The 21,123-nt window shown below is 30.2% G+C and overlaps 1 protein-coding gene across 2 annotated transcripts in view; it reads left to right on the top strand.

Moving 5' to 3' along the window:
• Vps13B (vacuolar protein sorting 13B) overlaps positions 1-13,634 on the top strand; it is a 368,739-nt gene extending 355,105 nt beyond the window's left edge. For both annotated transcript variants that reach the window (XM_075373949.1, XM_075373942.1), the window contains 3 exons: positions 7,178-7,368; positions 9,127-9,414; positions 12,419-13,634. In XM_075373949.1, the coding sequence (XP_075230064.1) occupies positions 7,178-7,368; positions 9,127-9,414; positions 12,419-12,643 (704 nt within the window). In that variant the 3' untranslated portion in view covers positions 12,644-13,634. The remainder of the gene's footprint in view (positions 1-7,177; positions 7,369-9,126; positions 9,415-12,418) is intronic.
• Positions 13,635-21,123: the final 7,489 nt, after the last annotated feature.

Below are 21,123 nucleotides of genomic sequence, written 5' to 3'. Positions count from 1 at the left end.
CCCGTCAGGCACGGTTATGTATTTTGTTGTCTAATGTAACTTATGTTATTTAGTATTTTTACGAATTAAATTCAGTTACCTAGAAGAACATTGTCTCATTCTTTTATCAACAATTAATACAGTCCATCCTAGCTCTAAAGACTTAACATTGCATTTGTGGTCCTATGGGCAGGATTTTGTGATATTTATAAACTTAACATTGCGTTTTGGTCCTACAGACAGGTTTTGAGGTCCACCGGCTTGGATTTTTTGGTAATTATAAGTGTTAAATAGCATTACTTAATTTTTCATAAGAACTGTGTGAATGTTAATTTTTATCGGACAGTCTACTTTCAGGAGTACAAGTGACATTAGTATGAAATGTGTAAAATTCAATATATTTTAAATAACTTGTAATATGCAGTTACACATAAGATTATAACAATAGTGTTTATATACAAATTACAGAACAGTGAATTGTAAGGCTTCAATAATAATAATTTTTATGAACTTCAATGTATTAGAACTATACTGTGTTACATATGCGGACTCACAGTCGCAGTTTCATGTTACATTTATTGCTTGTTTGAACCAGAAGCAAGGTCAGTATCAGCAGGATGACGTCATACCGAGTATACATTAGGTCAACAATTTTATCAACAAGCCTACCCAGAATATAATCAACAAACATTCTTATCAACTTAACTTTTGATTATCAAAAAACTTTATTTAATCTAATTTATTTAATATTATCTGTATCAATACCATAGTTTAAGTCAAAATGGAATTCAAAGATCTAATTAAGAAAAGAGATATTATAAAAAACTGTATAGCAAAATTAAAAACTTTCATTGATAATTTTAATTTCGAATCAGATGATTATGATCTGTTCACTATCAAATTTAATAAGCTGTTAGAATACGAAAAAATCTTTTTTGAAGTTCAGTCTGAAATAGAATTGCACAAAGATGCAACATATAAAAACTTAGAGGATAGGGACATATACGATAATATTTTTGATAAACTTAAATTAAAACATAAAAAACTAGAAAATCGTTTCAAAAAGTCAGATGTAGTTGATTCAAATAAAATAGTTAACAAACCCAATCAAATTATATTAAAACCTATACAAATTGAGCCCTTTCATGGTGATGAGAGCTTGGCATAAGTTTAATAATTTCGTCCATAACCGTGAGGAATTATCTGATGTTGAAAAATTTTACTACCTTACAAATTTCTTAAGGGGTAATGCACTAGATGTAATAAAAAATTTATCAGTGACATCTGAAAATTATGAAACTGTAATAAAATTACTTAAAGCTCGTTATGACAACAAATGACTAATTGCAGCTAAACATGCTGTAGAAATTATTAATATAAAACCATTAAAAAAGGAAAATTCTGAAAATTTATCCAAATTCATAGATCAAATTCAAATAATAATGCATTAAAGAATCTAAATATTAATCATTTATAATTTATTATAATGCAATTAATTACTCAAAATTTAAATTGAAATACTTTAAAAGACTGGAAAGAAACATTAGAAGATAATGAATTCTCAAAGTTAGAACAACTTATTTCTTTCTTAGAATCTAAGCGTAAGTTATTTGAATCCACCGAAATAATTCAAGGTATTGAAAAGCACAGCCATCTAATGTATGCTTTAGCAGCAAAAGATACAATTCTTCCAAACCTAGTTCTAATAAAACTGCATTTTATGTAAATAATTCTATGTTTGCATTATGTAAAACTAGCAGCCATCAATTGTATCAGTGTGATAAATTTTTAAAATATGATTTTAATAAAAGAAAAACATTTTTATTTCAGGAAAAATTATGTCTTAATTGTTTAAGTAAACAGCATATTGTAAAAGATTGCCCAAGCAATCGTAAAAGTAAAAAATGCTCACAAAAGCATCATACACGATGCAAATAAATCTTCCAAACTGAATCAAGCTCCCCCGACTGATAGTTCATATTTTACCTTAAAATCAGAACATAACAAATCTGTTTACTTGCAACAGTTGTAATTAATGTCAAAGATAAACAAGGTAATTTCATTCAAGGTAGGGTTTTACTTGATTCTACTTTGATGATTTCATTTTGTACTGAGGGGTTTGCTGCTAAACTTGGGCTTCAAACCGAACCTGTCTTAATGGCGATATCAGGTATTAGTAATGTTACTACTCAGTCTAACTTAAGTGTTGATTTAAATATTAATTCTAGGTATGAAAATTTTAATTTTAACTTGAAATGTCGTATGCTGCCTTCGATTACAGGTTTGTTACCGAATGATTTTATAGACGTACCCTACTGGGAAATTCCTTGTCGCCTTTTTCTTGCTGATCCTAATTTTAATGTCCCTGGGTAAGTGGATGTTCTTCTAGGAGCACAATATTATCTTTCTTTGCATAAGCCTGTCCAGTTAACTCATAATTCTAATCATACTTTACTTCAAGAAACTCGTATTGGTTTCATAGTCAATGGTCAAATCCCTACTAAACCTATTAAACAGACAAATAATTCAGATTCAATAGCACTTTTTGTTAGTAATGAACAGCTTTCCTCTCAAATAGAGTCATTCTGGAGATCTGAAGAGATGGAAGATCATTTACTGACTAAGGAGGAATCTTTTTGTGAAAAACATTTTGTTGAAAATACCTTTCGTGATGACCAAGGCAGATTTGTAGTATCTCTTCCTCGTAAGGAAAACTGTACTTTAGGAGATTCGTATGAACATGCAAGGCATTGTTTAAATTTCTTACAACATAGATTCCAGAGAAATGCTAAACTTAAGGAAGATTACTTCCATTTTATGAAAGAATATCAAGACTTAGATCACATGCAACCAGTAGATTTACGTCAGTGTAAGGCTCCATCTGAAACTTTTTATTTGCCTCACCATCCAATATTTCGTGAATCTTCCACCACAACCAAAACCAGAGTAGTATTTGATGGTAATGCAAAAACATCAAACGGCTGATCATTGAATTCAATTCTTGCTGCAGGTCCAGTAGTGCAACATGATTTATTTTCAATTATAATTCGTTTTAGAACTCGTACCTACTTGCTATCAGAAGATATTCCAAAAATGTATCCACAAATTCGCATTAATCCTGAAGATTTCCCATTACAAAGAATCCTCTGGTATGATAATAATAACTCATCAATCATTCCATACAATTTACAAACGGTTACGGTTTAGCACCTTCAAGTTTTCTAGCTACGAGATGTTTGATCAAAATTTCTAATCAAAATGAAGCTGCCTTCCTGAAGCTTGCCAATCAATCAAGTAGGATTTTTATGTCGATAATTTGTTCACTGGTTGTGTCAGCATTGATCAGTTAAAAGAATTGTACAATGATATTTTGTTATTGCTTAACAAATACGGACCTTCGCTGTGTAAATGTAATTCAAATGTGCCTGGTATGTTTGACGATTCTGATTCCTTTATCAAATTAGACAAAGTTGAAAATATCAACACACTTGGATTATCTTGGGATCCTCAAGGTGATGATTTCATTTATCAAATCAGACCAACAGATAGTAACACTTCTTAACTAGACATTCTGTTTTATCAATTATTTCTTCGTTGTTCGATCCTTTGGATCTACTTGCTCCTGCAATCATTTCATTTAAAGTGTTCATCCAAGAGTTATGGTGCGCTAACCTTCAATGGGATGAAGTTCTTCCTGCTCCGCTAGCTGAAAAATGGAATTCTCTGTATTCCCAACTCCAAATTGTCAAGTAATTTTAGGATTCCTCGATCAGTTAAAATCAGTAGTTTCATTAAGAGTTATCAATTGCATGGATTTTGTGATGCAAGTAGCAGTGCATATGGTGCTTGTCTTTTTATCTGATCTCTTGATAGTAATGAACACATTGAAATCCACCTGCTGTGTTCAAAATCTAGAGTTGCGCCTGTCAAACAAATCACTATTCCAAGGCTTGAGTTGAATGCTGCTCTTCTGTTATCTCGTTTATTTAATAAGGTTAAGTGTATTTTAGGGATAAGATTTGATTCAATCCATTTTTGGTCGGATTCTAAGGTAGTACTTTACTGGTCTTTGCTTCCTAATAGGGAAGATATTTGTCGCAAATAGAGTTTGCAAAATACAAGAGCTAACTAAGGAATGCGTATGGAAGCACGTTCCTTTGAAAGATAACCCTGCAGACGTATTGTCACGTGGTTGTGTGCCAGATGTATTAATTATACATCATTACAACTTTGATGGAATGGTCCATCGTTTCTGAAACAAGATGAGAACACCTGACCATCCAATCAGCCTATTGTTACTATGATTCCGCCAGATTCGCTCAAGGAAGAGAAGAAGCCTAGCAAAACTAACGTGTTTTCAGCTTCCTTAAAACAACAGAAACTGCAGAACTTTCAAAACCATTTTCTTCGTTTGTATGAACATTAAACATATTTTCATATTGGCGTTGTTTCATTTACAATTTAAAAAATAAAAATAATCATATATTGTCAGATCTTTCAGTGGAAGAAATCAATTCCACGTTGGAAATTCTTATTCGTCAAACTCAAGAATTGTATTTTGCTAAGGAATTAAGCGATTTAAAGAAAAGTACTGATGTCTTGAAGAAAAGCAAATTAGTTTCTCTAAACCCATTTTTAGATCAAAATGGCATCGGTTGTGTTGGAGGTAGTTTAAATTTTTCTAATTTGTCATTAAATGCTAAACATCCTGTAATTTTAAGTCCTCATAGTCATCTTACTCGAGTGATTATTTTGCATGAACATTTAAGATTATCGCATAGAGGATTACAATTAATTCATTCGTTACTTAGACAAAAATATTATCAATTCTAAAATAATAATTCATTATGTCATTGATAAGTGTCTGACATGTTTTCGTTTTAGAGCTCAGCCACAGAGTCAGTTTCTTGGACAACTGCCAAAAGAAAAAGGTCACAATTTCCAGACCATTCAAGTCAACTAGTGTGGACTATATGGGTCCAATACTTATCCGTCATGGTGGGCGACGTACTCGATCTACTAATCCTGCAACTATTAAAGCTTACACTGCAGTGTTTGTATGTCTCAACACGAAGGCAGAACATCTTGAACTTGTAACTGATTTGTCTACAGAAAGTTTTATAGCTGCTGTACGAAGATTTGTAGGACGCCGAGTATTGCCTTCTTGTATTTTTTCGGATAATGGAAAAAACTTCTGCGATGCAAATCATTAGCTTCAAGAAATGTATGACTTTCTTAAAACCGATAATGCCAATTCCAAAATTAAATCTTTCTGTACCTCAAACAGCATAAGGTGGTCTTTCATTCCTACGTACTCTCTTAGTTGGGATGGTTTGTGGGAAGCTGCTGTGAAGAGCATGAAATTTCACCTATGAAGAGTCGTGGGAAATTCTGTTTTAAATTTGAAGAGTTATCCACTTTATTAAGTCAGATAGAAGCATGCTTAAACTCCAGACCATTATACATACCATCAACCGATTCCTCTCATCCAGCTCCACTTACTCCTGGACATTTTTTAACCTTTACTCCATTAACTTCTTTACCTGATCCTGATTTCTCAGCCATTAATATAAATAGACTTACTAGGTGGCAGCTTATACAAAAAATATTAAAAGACTTTTGGAAAACATGGTCAAATGACTATTTACATAAGATCTCCAGTAATAAAATTTGTGTTGGCAATGTAGTTATAGTAAAAGAAAGTAATCTCCCTCCACTAATGTGAAAATCAGGAATAATAAGATATATCCAGGTGATGATAGACTAGTTAGAGTAGCTGATGTAAAAATTAACAATACCATTTTCAAAAGACCTGTTAATAAATCAATTATTCTTTCAAATTCAGATGTTTGTAATGACGTGAGTGATGCTGAATGTAATGAATGAAATTTCTTTAACTTTTATTTTCATGTATTTGTTTTTTTTTTTTATTTATTTATTTTTTTGTAGTTTTTTGCCGTTGGCAATATTGGAATTTGTATATAAAGTAGCTTCAAATTCTTGTGTACTTTCAAAATTTTTATGTTGATTACATTACTTTTTCATTTTGCAAATTACTTTTGTATTTTAGAATTATAATTTATATAATTATAATTGGGTGGCGGTATGTTCTGTTCCTAGTTTGAGCCAGCTAGTGCTACTCTCTAGTTTCTATTAGCGCTGGTCTGCGAACCAGTTCATACATTCATTCGAGTTAAGAATCCCATCAGGCACGGTTATGTATTTCGTCGTCTAATGTGACTTATGTTATTTGGTATTTTTACGAATTAAATTCAATTACCTAGAACATTGTCTCTTTCTTTCATCAACAATTAATACAGTCCATCCTAGCTCTAAAGAGTTAACAACAATTAAAAGAGAGCTTAAATACAGATCAGAATCAAACTTTAATACTATATTTCATTCAATCAAACCAATTATTATATTTTAAATATATTTAGATATACTGTACACATCACATAAAATTAAATTTCATATTTAGAGCAGATCTTTGAAGCTTTCAAACTTTCAAGCTTTCAAGCTTTCAAGCTTAGCATAATTTAACTTAATTATTCATAGTAAAACTTCTGTTACCTTTTGTTAGAACAACTGCCTTAAATGCTTTTCAGATTATTTTTTACTCTCAAACTTTAAATACCTGTTATTTGTGTACAGTCTTATTTAATTTTATTTTTTCTCTACTATTACTTAAATACTACCTGTAATAAGGAATTAATAATAATAATAATAAAACTTGGTATCTATTCATAATTTTATTTAGAAGTGAAGTAAAATCTCTCCAAAGCAGAATGTATTGGCAGAAAAAAATTGCAGTTCCTTTATGTTAACAAAACAGAATAAAGTAGAATTTCAATTAATTTGAAATTGGAAAGCCTTTTCATGTTAAGTGGAAATGAAAGAAAATATTTTACTGTAGAATTAGACTGATTTGAATGAAACAAATGTATGTTGTATTGATGATGAGGGGGAATTCTTTCCTAGCTTTATTGAGCACAATTTGACAATAGTGCATTGCATTTTTCTGGTTATACAGATTGCTTAAATGAATTACTTAATATAAAACAGGCTGTTTCCTCTTAAAAAGGAAATCTGCCAAAGCAGACATTTTTTTATGCCCCCTGATTTCTATTTTAGAGATATTGTATTTTAGTCTAATTGTTATAAAATATATATATATATTTTTTTTTTTCTACTTAAGGTGCTATGGGTAGTCTTGTACATCAACCATTACAGTATGCAGTTAGTAACAAACAGGATCAGAGTTTCATTAATAGTATTGGTTATGGAGTTATGGGTGTTTTTACACGGCCATTAAGTGGTGCTGCTGAACTTGTTGCCCTCACTGGAGAAGGACTTCTGTATGGAGCTGGGTGGAGTAATGCACCAAAGGTAAAATATTTGTTTGTATAATAATGCCTAACATTTGGGCTTAGTTCCTGTACATCATCAAAGTTAAGGAATGTTGGCTTGCTTGCTGTTGGCATTTATTACTGGGCAATAACCTAATTAGACAAGCCACTACAAAAAATAAAAAGTAAATAACAAAAAGGGAAATTGTATTCACACATTCATAATAATAATAAAACAACAGTAAATTCCAAAATTCTGTAAAATATTACTGATAATAAAATAACCCTTAAACTCTTCGAGGCCAGAGTTAATTGTTTAAATTACTATTGAAAAATAATCACAATTAGTAGGTATTTTCATTTATCAAGCAGTATTAACAATTTTTTTAAATATTTTAAAATGTTTTATTTCTTTTCCTCAAGATGTTTCAAATGAGATTAATTTATCTCTTTATAGAGGAAACGTGGTGGGGAAGTGACATCGCATCCCATGCTAGTGCTTACTAAGGAAATTGAGAAGTGATTTCTGTTACCTTCTTCACTGAAACAAATACGCATTTGTATATTAGCATGCCAAGCCCACTAAAATGCAGGTGACATTCAGCTCTTTATAAGTCCAAATAAATCCAAAAAAATTTGGATTTTGGACTTTTTCTTAACTGCAGTAATCAGTGCTCATTGAGAGATTTTCAATGATATATCATAAGTGGTAACTTATTTTCATTGGTTCCAGAGTTATAGCCAAATGAAATTTTAATTAATTAAATATTTGGATCTTTGAAAGGGAAAGCACATCGGTTCAAATCAGACCTCATCTCCTTTATGTTAAACTTTTTTTTTTTTAAATTTAAATATATTGATTTATTAATAATTATTAACCTCTGATTGTAAAAAAAGTTTTGCGATTAATATTAATTCAATAATAATTAAAAAAATATATGAAAAAATATCAGAAGTTATAAATGAAATAAAATTTTATGTACTTTTAATATTAAAAAAATGTGTATATAATAAAAAATGTGTTTCATGTTATAAAAATGTATAATTTAATAGACGTGAAAGGAAGTCATGTGGTGCCCACATCAGATTTTTTTTTGTATTATTTAAATATCTATCAGCCTTTGAAAGAAAAAGATTTCAATGAAAGTCAAAAATATTTCACATTGAAGGTCTTAATTCTTAGGCCTCTGGAGAGATTGACTGATAGTTGAAAGTATATTTAGAATCTGAAGAAAATAAAACAAAGTACAAACTAAATTTATTGAATCAGCTAAATTTAAGTTTATAGTGAAGCATTAAAAGAATAAAAAAAATATTGTAAAAACATATAGGCACTAATAAATAAAAATAGAAAAAAAATGGTGCAGAATGATAGTTTTGAGGTTTTTACAACAGTGAAGAAAGTTTATAATTTTTGTGTAAATCTGCCAAAAAATTTAAAAGCATTATGTGAAAGTAATAGCATTAAAGAAAGCTTAATTTAAGCTGCACTAAATTGTATAAAAAAATAATTACTTGCATTTAAAAAATAAAAATTTACTGAAACTGGTTCCTAATTTATTTACTTGAAAAAAAACATAATTTCAAAGAGTTAGTAATGAGACAACACTGCTGAAGTTGTATGAAACAATCCTGATACAATATAGCCAAGTACAGCATTTTAAACTGAATTGAGCACTGGATAAACAGCGACACAGAACATTTTGAGCAATCTCTGTAATTCAAGTATTTAATATTATTTATTATTATTGTAAGTAAAAATACTAAACATTTTGAATTTTTCTTTTTTATGTAATAGGCAAGGAGTCAGCCAAGACCTCAGCACAGTCATTGTGGTACAGAGTCAATGTTAAAGTATAGTTGGAAGGTATTGAAGAATTCAGAACATCTCCTTCTTGCTATGGAAGCTAGCAGTTCTGTCAATTATGATCCTGTTGTCTTGCTACTGACTAAATCTTATTTATATATCATAAATTTGGATAAATTAACTGTAATAAAGTCAGTCAGTTTGTCTGAACTTCATATAACGGCTCACCATTCAGATCCAACGCTTATTGTGTTCAGGATATTACCACTAGAAGCAGAGGTGAGATTTATACAGTTTATGAACTGGTTACACTTTTAAATAATATTATTTTGTAAAATTACAGTTTCAAGTAATCAGATTCATTTTATAGTTTATTTACACTGAAAATCCAATTAGAGTTTTAAAAAGTACTGAGTTACAGATCTGTTTCAAAATAGGTTAGTAGTTCAAATACAGATTCGTATTTAATGTATATATATATATATATATATATATATATATATATATATATATTCAAAAATATATTATTAGTTATAGATGATTACTGATGAATTGGCATTTATTAATACTATTTACAATATGCACAAGAAGTCTAAAAAAAATGTTTGCTGAAAGGCTAGGTGATAAACTTATAGATGAACATATGATCAAGTTGTTAGTAAGGAAATACTTATTTCTGATTGATCAGGCTAAGTATCTAGCAGGTTTTTTTAAATATCTATAATTCAGATTTAAAACTTTTATCATGGTATTACGAGATTTTTAGTTCTGAAAGGTTTGTTTTTATTCACTCATAACTAAGGAGAACAAAGAATTAGGCTTAGGAGATCAACAATCTCCTAAGCTACATGCTTACATGCTTACATGCCATTATTATAAGCTATCCTAAGTTTTACATGCCATTTTTATTACAGATTTTTAAGCCAGTAATTTCCCTAACATCAGTGAAAGAATTCCATTTTAAAGTCAACATATGTTATAAAATTATCATTCATTATAATATTGTAATTTTGTTTATTGCCACTTAAAATTGTACAATTTGCTATAAGATAATTGTCTTATACCCATTTTACAATATAAACTGTCAGGAAATTGACACTTATATAGTCGCTTGTGTACTTGGTCTAAACTTACAGTTCATACTTATATAGACTAGCTTTTGAATGAAAATATGATTTTACATAAAGAAGAAGAAAAGAGCTGAGCAGCATTCTAAAATATGTAAAAAACCACTCTGTTAAGATTACCATAGAAGAAATTCCCTAATTTCATTTAAATTCTCTAGTTTAAATTGCTTCTTTGGAGATCACAGAATTAATATTGATCTTCTAAATTACTACATAATTTGCAATATATACCTCATACATGTATATATATATATAATACATTAAGGTGGGGTGAAACATTCCAAGCATGGATAAGAAAACATATTTCAGATACATTTTTATTTATTTTTCAACATAGTCAATATTAAGGTCTCATTAAAATAACCGTCTACAGTGACAATTACTTCATTATTGGTTGAAAATCTCTTCCCTCAAAGCCATTTTTTTTAGGTTAGGAAGCAAGTGTTAGTTACTGGGAGCCAGATCAGATGAATATGGAGGGTGTTTGAGCAATTTAAACCCATAATTCATTGAATTTGCCGTGGCAATGACTGCAGTATAAGCTAGAGCATTATCATCTGGATGGAAAAGGTCTCATCAACCATCACAAATTGACATAAAATTTCCTCTGGATTGTGCCGAAATATTTTTTCAGCACTGTTTTAGGTTGAACATGAGCAATTGCAGCACCCATCTAGCGCACAGCTTTGTTCATACACAAATGTTTTTGCAAAATATTGCATATGAATGCTGTTGACATACCTAAAGACATTGCTGACTCATTTACTGTCACTCGATTGATTTACCAAAATGATTTTATGCACTTTTTCTATCATTTCTGGCGCAGTCACTTCAGAAAGGCATCCATTGTGTGTTTCATCGCTAGTGAATGTTCGACCCATTTTAAACTCTGCAACCCAGTGTTTAACTGTTCTAATTGATGGAGAAGAGTCTATAAATGTTGTATCAAGCTCTTTTTTGTACTTAGGCCTTTTAGAAAAACATATTTAATCACTGCATAAATTTCCACACTTTTCAAAAAACGCCCTAATTCTCCTTTTTAACTGACTGTAATACTATAATAAGTGATGCAACAACTTTAAACTCAGTAAACTAATGAAGAATGGGAACATGTGATGCAATCGAGAAATTAACGTACTAACACCATCTCTGAAATTTTCACCCCCACCCTTATATCCCTGTTGCAGCTTCACTTGTGCTATATGATTTGCATTGCATCTGTTAAAGAATCAAAATTCAAAAAACCTGAAAGTGGTTTTTTTTTTTTAAATATATTTACCTGAAAAATATTTGTTAGCCCAAATTTACAGAATAACTCATTTACAAATTTTCTCCATTTCCAAATATATTAAATGAGTTTTCAAGGTTTTTTTACCCAACTCAAAACTGGAATTTCAAAAAATGTCAAAGTTGGAATATAAATTTGAATTTAAATATTCAAATGAAGATTATATTCACCAAAAATCAAGTTGACATCTTCATTTGTAACAGAGAATTTTAAAAAAAATAGTAAATTTCATTGTTAATCCATTTTTTAGCACTTTAAACTCGGAATTTCAAAAAATCTTTTTTTAGTATGCACTTAACACTAAAAGAAAAATGTGTATACAAATTTTCATCAATTTATCTAGTTTTTTCTGGGCCTTGATTATGAATCAGTCACATCATGTTGTAATATATATATTTATTTAATATTAAATGAAATTTAATATTATACCACCAAAATTCAGTAAATAGAAACCTTACCTTTGTTAAACTTACCATTTTAATTCGAAGAATCGTTATTCATGGATCCCATATCTTCAGTTTGTATTGAATGCAATGATTTCATCCATAATCACTTCAAAAATTATTTAACAGTAACTTACAATCAATTCTTAGAATTAATATGATAAGTTTTAACTTTTTTATTTACTCTATTTTGGTGGTTTAAATTTCATTTAATATTAAATTTTATTAGCACAGTGGTCAATATGTTATATATACATATATATATATATATATAGAGAGAGAGAAGAGAGAGAGAGAATTTAATGAGAAATTAATACCTTTTTGCAAAAAAGTTGCAAAAGTTGCAAAAAAAATTGCAAAAAAATTCTTAATTTGGTGTTTATGTAATTTGGTTGCTAAAAATTTTTGATTTCTTTATTTTTCAGGCAGAGGCATTGTCTCGAACTCGGCTGGCCCAATTTGTACGAGACAGTCAAAGAGTGATTGTTGGTGATCAAGATGTTTTATCACAAACTGGTTCTGTTGATACAAGTACAGAAAATGAACCTCCCATATGTTACTATGTTAACCCTGAATTACGAGATTACTTTATTACATTTGTGTCATTTGCACGACGACATATTCTTGGTAGAGACTTTCCTGTTAGCTGAGGTCACTAGCAACTGAACCTTTAGCCTTTCTTTTATTTATATATGTAAACTCAGTTTGAGAGGTATTATGAGATAAAAATGAATAGAAATGAAAAAAATTTCTTATTTAAAAGTTGAGAGATCTGTTTGTTAATGTATGTATGTATGATAAAGAATTGATTTTTGTAACATATTTTACATAAGTAAGGCACTTAATAAGATAAAGATGACTGAATTTAATAACTTAAATAAAAGTTGTACAAGATTAAAATAATTGTATTATTGATTATTAATTTTAGTTTTCCTGTCATCTTCGTGAAATATTTGCGTTTTTATTTATTTCAGTCTAAAGTGAATATTAATGATGAATAGATGTAAAAGAAAAACTGGAAACATGAAACACATTCAGTTTCAATAATACTATTGTGAAAGTATTATTAGTTTTTCATAGAAATTGATAGTGGTAAAAAACAGTTTGTACATTGCATTTCATTTATGCCACCTCCATCATTAATATATAATTTATATTTTATAAATTTTATACGCAAATGTTTTTTGCGTATATAATCATTAGTATATGAATATTATTATTATTTTACAATATGAGATAACATATTTAATATTTTAAATCAAACACTAAATTAACAGAAAGTATAATGTTAGCTTGTCAATTTAGTACTTTTCAATTCATTGATTCAGCATTAGCTATTAAATGTATCTCAAGTTAATGCATTATCTTTGTTATAAATTAAAACCAGTAGCTGTGATGTTCAACTGAATTAGAATTGTTTACTGGTAATCTAACCTGTAATAAATGTATAGTAACTAGTAGTAAATGTTATGAAGACAAGTTTGAACAACTTGGAACAACAATTTAAATAACTTAAATTTAAACAACTATTATTTTCAAAATTTATCTGTTTATTTATAAATATGTAATTATGTTTATTTGTAAATGGTTATAGTTTACTTCACCAGATGTTTTTTATAGAATTTAATAAAAAAGTGATGTAAGATATTAAGAATGTTTACTGTTTCAATCCCTGATTTAAAATAATTTGTTTCTTCTGAAAATACATAGTTATAATAAATACTAACATGTAGAAACATGTGGTATATAAAAATTATACATATGAATTTTATAAAAAAAATGTTTCTCTTTTTCTGATAAAAGTTTTCATAAAACAAAGGGATCTCTGAAAACTTACCAAACATGTATTTATGTCTAGAATATGAATTTAGTATCACCATCAGTAGTATTTTATAATTTCATAATGTTTTAATGTTTAAATAATGTTATAATTTTTATAATTTACAAAAATACAGTTAAATACAATGTAATTAAATTCATGCCACTTTTATCATGCTGCAGTAATAAGAACTGGTTCCTGCTTCTTGTACTCAGTATATGTTTGAACTTGAATAATGGTTATTTTCTAAATAATTATTTTATCATTGACATTGAAATAACTTTTATAAAATAGAAATAATTAGCTTATATAATTTTATTAGAAAAGATAGTAAGTTACAGTATACAGTCGTAATTTCCAACTGCCCTATTTGGATAAAACTACTTCACATTTATGTATCCAGATGGAAAGATTTCTGTGTATTAAAGAAGAAAATATATAAAATTGAAGTTGCATTATCTTGCTACTCTTATGTGATTATAGGCTTGATTGGTAGCCCAACTGATTCATTTATTTATAAGATTTATATGATATTGATAACTATTAACACTTAAATATTCATCAGTTGTCTACTTAAAAACAAGTAATACTTAGATGATTGGTGATCATGAACAGTGACGAAATTGGATTTTGGATAATTTCAGAGGATTGAACTTGAGATTTTCATAGTAACCAGTTTTTCTCATGTACACGCTTTAAAAGAAAAGTAGTATTGTTTTTAAAATGCATATCCCAGATTTATTATTTATTATTCCCAAAAACTTAATTACCCATATACTTGTATACCATATACATTAATTAGTTGTGTCTTCAGATAACTACCATACAACAGGCATAATGGTGAAATATTTTAATACAATTAATAAATATTTAACGTCTAAATCATTAAACAAATTGTGTTATACTCATCATAATAATGAAATTATGTAAATTTAATGATTTTTTGCTACTCTTTCTACAAAATTTAATGTATATTTTGTTAGTAGTCAATTTTAAGAACAATTCAGGCAACTAAAATAATAAAAGTAATTATGAAAAAAATTGATAAAGAAAAAAGTTTTTTTTACATTAACTGCTAAAGGAGCAGCTGTCAGTTTTCAAATAGCTTCTTTAGTTTAAATTTTGATAGAAATTGCAAGTCAAGTTCACATCTATAGTTTCTTTTATATATTAACAGTTTTGCAAGTTGTCAGACCAGCGGAAATGAGCAATCTTCTCAATGTTGACTGTTATGTTGTTGTTGCTGCATAATTGTTCTTTCATTTCCATTACAGATTCATTATAAACAATAGAGCATAAAAAATGTTACTTTTGTACATTTTGATTTTATACTACTTGGAAAACAGTCATGAGCATCTTCAGAAAAAAATTATGTTCTTGAAGCTATTCCTTGTTCTTCTAAGAATCATTTTCCAAAGAGACTACAATACTACTCTCTGGCATCATAATTGAATGTTCTAATAGTCATATAAAGTTTTGGTGAATATCAATGAGATATCTTAAAATTTTTGCTTGAAATAAATAATAGCAAAATTATTTCAATACCCACAGTGTGTTTTCTAAATATTAGAAATGGATGTTGGATAATATTACATAGTTAGGGCATAAAACTTTGTCACTAGTGTACAGAAGTTTTGTTTTTAATATCTTTAAAAAAATTGTATTTTTCATATGACTGACACTCATAAGAAAGATTGAAATATGAGAAAGATACCATGATTAATTCATTTTTCATTCAAAATTCTGTGAAAAGAAAAGAAAGAAACTGAAATTGGGTGGCAAAAATTCAATTATATTTACATTTTTTTTTTGTATTATAAAAAATATTAAATATTTTGAAAAATTATCATTTATTGTATTTAGGTCAATTAAAATAGAAATTTCTGTTTTCTATTAACATTTTCGACCTGATCCCCATACTGCATACAGGTAATTTGGTGGGTTTGGCCACCGAATGGGAATCTGCCAAACCCACCAAGATTCCCATTTAGCATATGGGTTTTTATATGATCAAGTTTGCCAAAGCCCCTTTCCTTTACCTTTTACGGGTACTGACCAAGGTGCTGTTTCCCAGCACCTTGGGAAACAGTTTAAATGGTTTTGCTCATTTCTGTTATGGTGGCAGGCTGCACATAGGTTACAAAAGGCTTTTAGCATTACATAGAGTGTGCTGTAGTCCAGTTCATTTCACATGTGGTTGTTCATTTGTTTGCAAGTCTTGTCTCGGCTATTGTGTTGCTGTTGTGCATTTTGGCTTTAGTGTCCATTATTGTGTATTTTACTTATGAATTATTTTATTCAGTTTTATTTTTTTTTTATCTACAATTTTTATTTACTTGAAATGTTGAATCAGCCTAGTACGAGTCATGGGTGAATGACGGAAGATATTCGTGCAGTTAAATAGTGGATCAGAAATTAACAACAGCGACAAACAACCCTGATTACAATGTTACTGCTGGTACATCAGATAGTTCAGTATTTATTGAGTTTTTATTATGGTTTTTAAATTTTGAGTGTACATTTTATTACAAATCACATTTATTACATTTTTGATAACTTAATACTATATATCTAGACTATGCGCAACTTCAAAATAAGATCTGTTAGTAAACTTGTCATTACTTATATTTATAAACTCTCATTTTTCATAATATTCATTACTTTCATTTGTATTTATAATTTGTTACAAAAGGCTTTTAGCATTACATAGAGTGTGCTGTAGTCCAGTTCATTTCACATGTGGTTGTTCATTTGTTTGCAAGTCTTGTCTCGGCTATTGTGTTGCTGTTGTGCATTTTGGCTTTAGTGTCCATTATTGTGTATTTTACTTATGAATTATTTTATTCAGTTTTATTTTTTTTTTATCTACAATTTTTATTTACTTGAAATGTTGAATCAGCCTAGTACGAGTCATGGGTGAATGACGGAAGATATTCGTGCAGTTAAATAGTGGATCAGAAATTAACAACAGCGACAAACAACCCTGATTACAATGTTACTGCTGGTACATCAGATAGTTCAGTATTTATTGAGTTTTTATTATGGTTTTTAAATTTTGAGTGTACATTTTATTACAAATCACATTTATTACATTTTTGATAACTTAATACTATATATCTAGACTATGCGCAACTTCAAAATAAGATCTGTTAGTAAACTTGTCATTACTTATATTTATAAACTCTCATTTTTCATAATATTCATTACTTTCATTTGTATTTATAATTTGTTATTTGAGTTACAAGTTTTTATTTTCTTTCTTAGATGATGAGCAAAATGTTATTGGTCAGTTCCTAGTTCAGTTGAAGAAACAAACTGATAAATAAACTAATAGTTTCTTATTTTTGAAGAAACTACTGGTGGTGTAGCTCCAACAGAAGACCATTGTTCTGAGTTATTTTTTTTTCACTAAACAAAACATTTCTTGATTAAAATAACAGTCTAACTATTTATTACATAACTGGTATGCAATAAGTAGAATTAGCAAAATTAAAAGTGCTGGTAGTCTGAAAAAGAATTCCATGTGGAATAAATTCTCTGAAGTTAATTTAAGGGAAATGTATAATTTTTTTTCTATTATGCTACATATGTGCTTAGTGAAGTTGCCTAAAATCGAAACTTACTGGTGAGTAGATTCCTTTATTGGAAGCAGTTTTGCAAGTTAGGTTATGAGCCATTACTGCTTTACCAGTATCTTTTACATGCTATATTTAAACCACAATTCAACATACAAAGTCCATGGTCCCAATGATCTGACCCATTACATAAAGTATGACCATTTTTAGATTTCTTCGTGCAGAGTTGTCAGCTAAGTTTTAAGCCTTTTGCCAACCTCACTGTTGGTGAGGGCATTTGTCCTTTTTGTGGTAGAAATCATTTTAGGGTATATATGAAAAGCTAACCTAATAAGTATGAACTAAAATTGTTTATTTTGTGTGCTACAGGATAAGTTTTAAATGCTGGCATTTATGCTGAAATTATTGGTAACACTGACAATTCTGTGTAAGGTGTTTTCCAGTGATTATGTAATAATTTTATTTTGGTAAAGGTTATTGGGTTTTCATGGACACATTTTACACTAGCCCAGAACTTTTAAAATGTTTGTGGACAAACAACAGTAAAGCCATGGGTACAGTCATGGCAAATTGCAGAGGTCTTCAGAGTAATTTTAAAATTAAAACATTGAAGAAAGGAGAAATATTTTTCCAAAGATACAAACATTTATTGGCCTGCAAATGGAAATCTAGTTGTGACATATTCTAAGGCGACTGTTAGAAATGAGTCAAACAGATTAAAAAGCCGATGTTATACTGAATTATAATCGTTTTAAAGCAAGAGTAGAAGGAGCAGACCAGTTTATTATTTACTAGCCATTTCATAGAAAAACTCTAAAATGGTGGAAGAAGTTATCCTTCGATCTTTTTTGATGGCTGTAGTTAATAAGTGCTGTTGGCAAACAATTACTTTTTAAAGCCAGAGAAGTGACAAGATGAACCGACCAACTTCAGCCAGTTTATTTTGAACATTGTCTTGGCACTTTGCGACACAAATTAATTCTACCCAAAGAATGGGAAAACCACAGTATTATTGTAAGGTTTATTCAGATAAAACTAAACTAAGAATGGGAAAAGAAAAAGAAAGGCTACCAGGTGGTGGTTCAAAGACTAAAATTTGTTTCTGCATTCTAGAATGCTTTTAAGTATTTCACATGCATGTGAAATATTGTTAATTACAATCAAATTTTTCATTGGACTCTGTGATCTATAGTGGACATAAAATGATTTAATTAATGAATTAATAAAACATTACATTATGAAGTGTAATGTAATGAATGTTAGAAGTAGTATATAACAATGCAATAGTTTAGTTTAAATGTTCAAGTTCCCAATAAAAAAAAAATTAATTGGAATCCATGATTGTTTGGTAATCCCATGTTTTAAAATCTTCACAATTACAATAGTACATCATATTAAAGAGGGAGAAATGTGCTTGAAACAAAGTAAAAAAAGGTAAGTGGTATTTTATCTTTGCTGTAGCTCTTAAAAAATGCTTAAAACCCCCAGCCCAAAGCATACATACGTGTTAAGTCCATCCCTGGAGGGTAAGCAAGTACTGAATCCTCAGGCCCCCATGAACATGCATAGTAAAACATTGCAGGGAAGTGTTAAACTTCAAGTTAAAATTTGAATAGTTAAAGTAAATCTTTTTTTTAGCTCTCTGCTCATTTACAGGACATGATTAGTAAATTTAGATGCTGTCTAAAATGATTATCTCAACAACATAGACATTAAGAAAATTATAAGAGAACTCTATGGTGGGGTATTCCATTTTAATTCAAAAAGTGTTTTAAAATTTTATTGCATCACTATTTTTTATTTTGATGATATTTGGTATGTAACTTTATATACCAATTTTGTTGGTTTAAAACCTAAATTTTGTGTTCTGGCTGGTGGGTCAGGTACTTACTCGGGGGTGTGTGTGTGTGTCACCCACCAAAATGTAAAACAATTCTCCTTTTAACCATGGTATGTGGTATAGAAAATGAAATGTGCATGCTGTCACAGTGTGAGAAATGTCCAAGCACTAATGAAATGCTCAGATTTTGATTCTGAAATTATCTTCAAACAGTGGGTTTCTGTTAATCACTGTGAAGTAACTACTCAAATGCTTCCATTTCAGAGTACTTGAATAAATTTACTGAAGATTTAAATAATCTAAAAAGGGATCATTTTGTTGCAAAGAAACAAGGTGATTTCCTCAACATTAAAAAGGAAAACTTGTTGGTGGATGAATGTATTGTAATGGGAGACTTCTCTCAAAATTTTTTCTTTTGTGATACAGAATGAAATTCAGTCATATCACTGGTCAAAAACTTATGCCACTGTACATCCATTTCTCATATATTTTAAAAAAGAAGGAAAATTACAAAGCCAAAGCTGCTGTGTGATTAGTGATTACTTTAAGCACAATACTACATTGTTCTTCTGCTTCCAAAATAAAGTTTCTGATGGCTTTTCATCCCAATATGACCAAAAAAAATGTCATAAATTTGTGCTACCATCAAGATTTTGAAATCGCAGTGAATGGCATTTTTATGCCTCATATCATGGAAAAGTACCATGTGATGGTATTGGTAGAACTCTAAAAAGGACTGTGACTAAAGCAAGCCTTCAAAGGACAGTCAACAATTATATTTTACACTTTTTGAAATGTACAATTATTGCAAAGTATTATTGACAGTATTAAAAATATATATCATTTTTTTTCTGCTCTAATAAAGATGTTCAAGAGACTGAAGAATACCTGTGTTCTCATTATCAGGTAATCACAATACCAGAAACAATCAACAGTTATGTTCCAACAAATCAGCAATGTATTCTTAAAGTCCATCCCAACCCCATAGGGGGAAGACCATGTTACTGGTGTAACATGCCACACCTCTGTTCCTAGGCCTGAGGGGCTTTACCGGAGGTCGTCTTTAGACCCTCTAACTGATTAGACCTCACAGTTATCAGCCAGGCCTCGGTCGGGTTGCCACCGATGTAAATGCCTCAGCAGAGATTTGCATCAGTAAATACATATAAAATTTCGCCCTCACGTAGGCCTCAAACCTTCACATCCAACTTGACCATTCCCCCAAACTAACCAACCGAAACTGCGGACACTGCGCTTAGTACAGATCTGACAACACCGTTTGAGACTGTGAGCACCTCTGAAAACTTTAAAGTTAAATCAGTGTTACACTCATACCAATCAAAATTGTGTTTTATGCAACATAGAAATTCAGATTTACACCCAAATAAGTCGACCTGTTTAGGTCACCTAACAAGAGGAACGCAATCTCATTACGGTCCGCGCAGGAGCCGGGGACAAACTCCGTACCACCACGTCCCATCATGGTGTCTCGCGTGGCATTACCAAGTCACGATCAGGACCGCCACCGGCGGAGGGAAGCCACGCCCCCGGTCGCACGGGCTATCATACCCCGGCAGCGCAGCCACGCACACCTGCGGGAGCCCCAAATCGAATCACAAACAATACCACGATGCAAATGCGCCTACCTCCACCCAGTCCAATGCCTAAGCCGGAACCGTAGCCACCGGGGATCCTATCACGATCGAGACCTCGATCAAACTCTCTCTGCAGACCTACACATCGCAAGGGCGTGAAGAAAACCAGTCACTATAGACCATTCCTTGCGGATCATCCAGTTGGTACGGAGATCCAGAAAGTAATATATTCTCGCAAGTACCCTAACATCTCGTGAAAGGTTCGACCTCGTATCGGGGACAAACGTAGAGGACGTGGTAC

This window comes from Lycorma delicatula, chromosome 1, assembly GCF_047948215.1.
Source record: "Lycorma delicatula isolate Av1 chromosome 1, ASM4794821v1, whole genome shotgun sequence".
Classification (NCBI taxonomy): Eukaryota; Metazoa; Arthropoda; class Insecta; order Hemiptera; family Fulgoridae; genus Lycorma; species Lycorma delicatula.
Note: the sequence above shows the minus strand (reverse complement) of the source record. Positions and strands in the feature narration are given on the sequence as shown.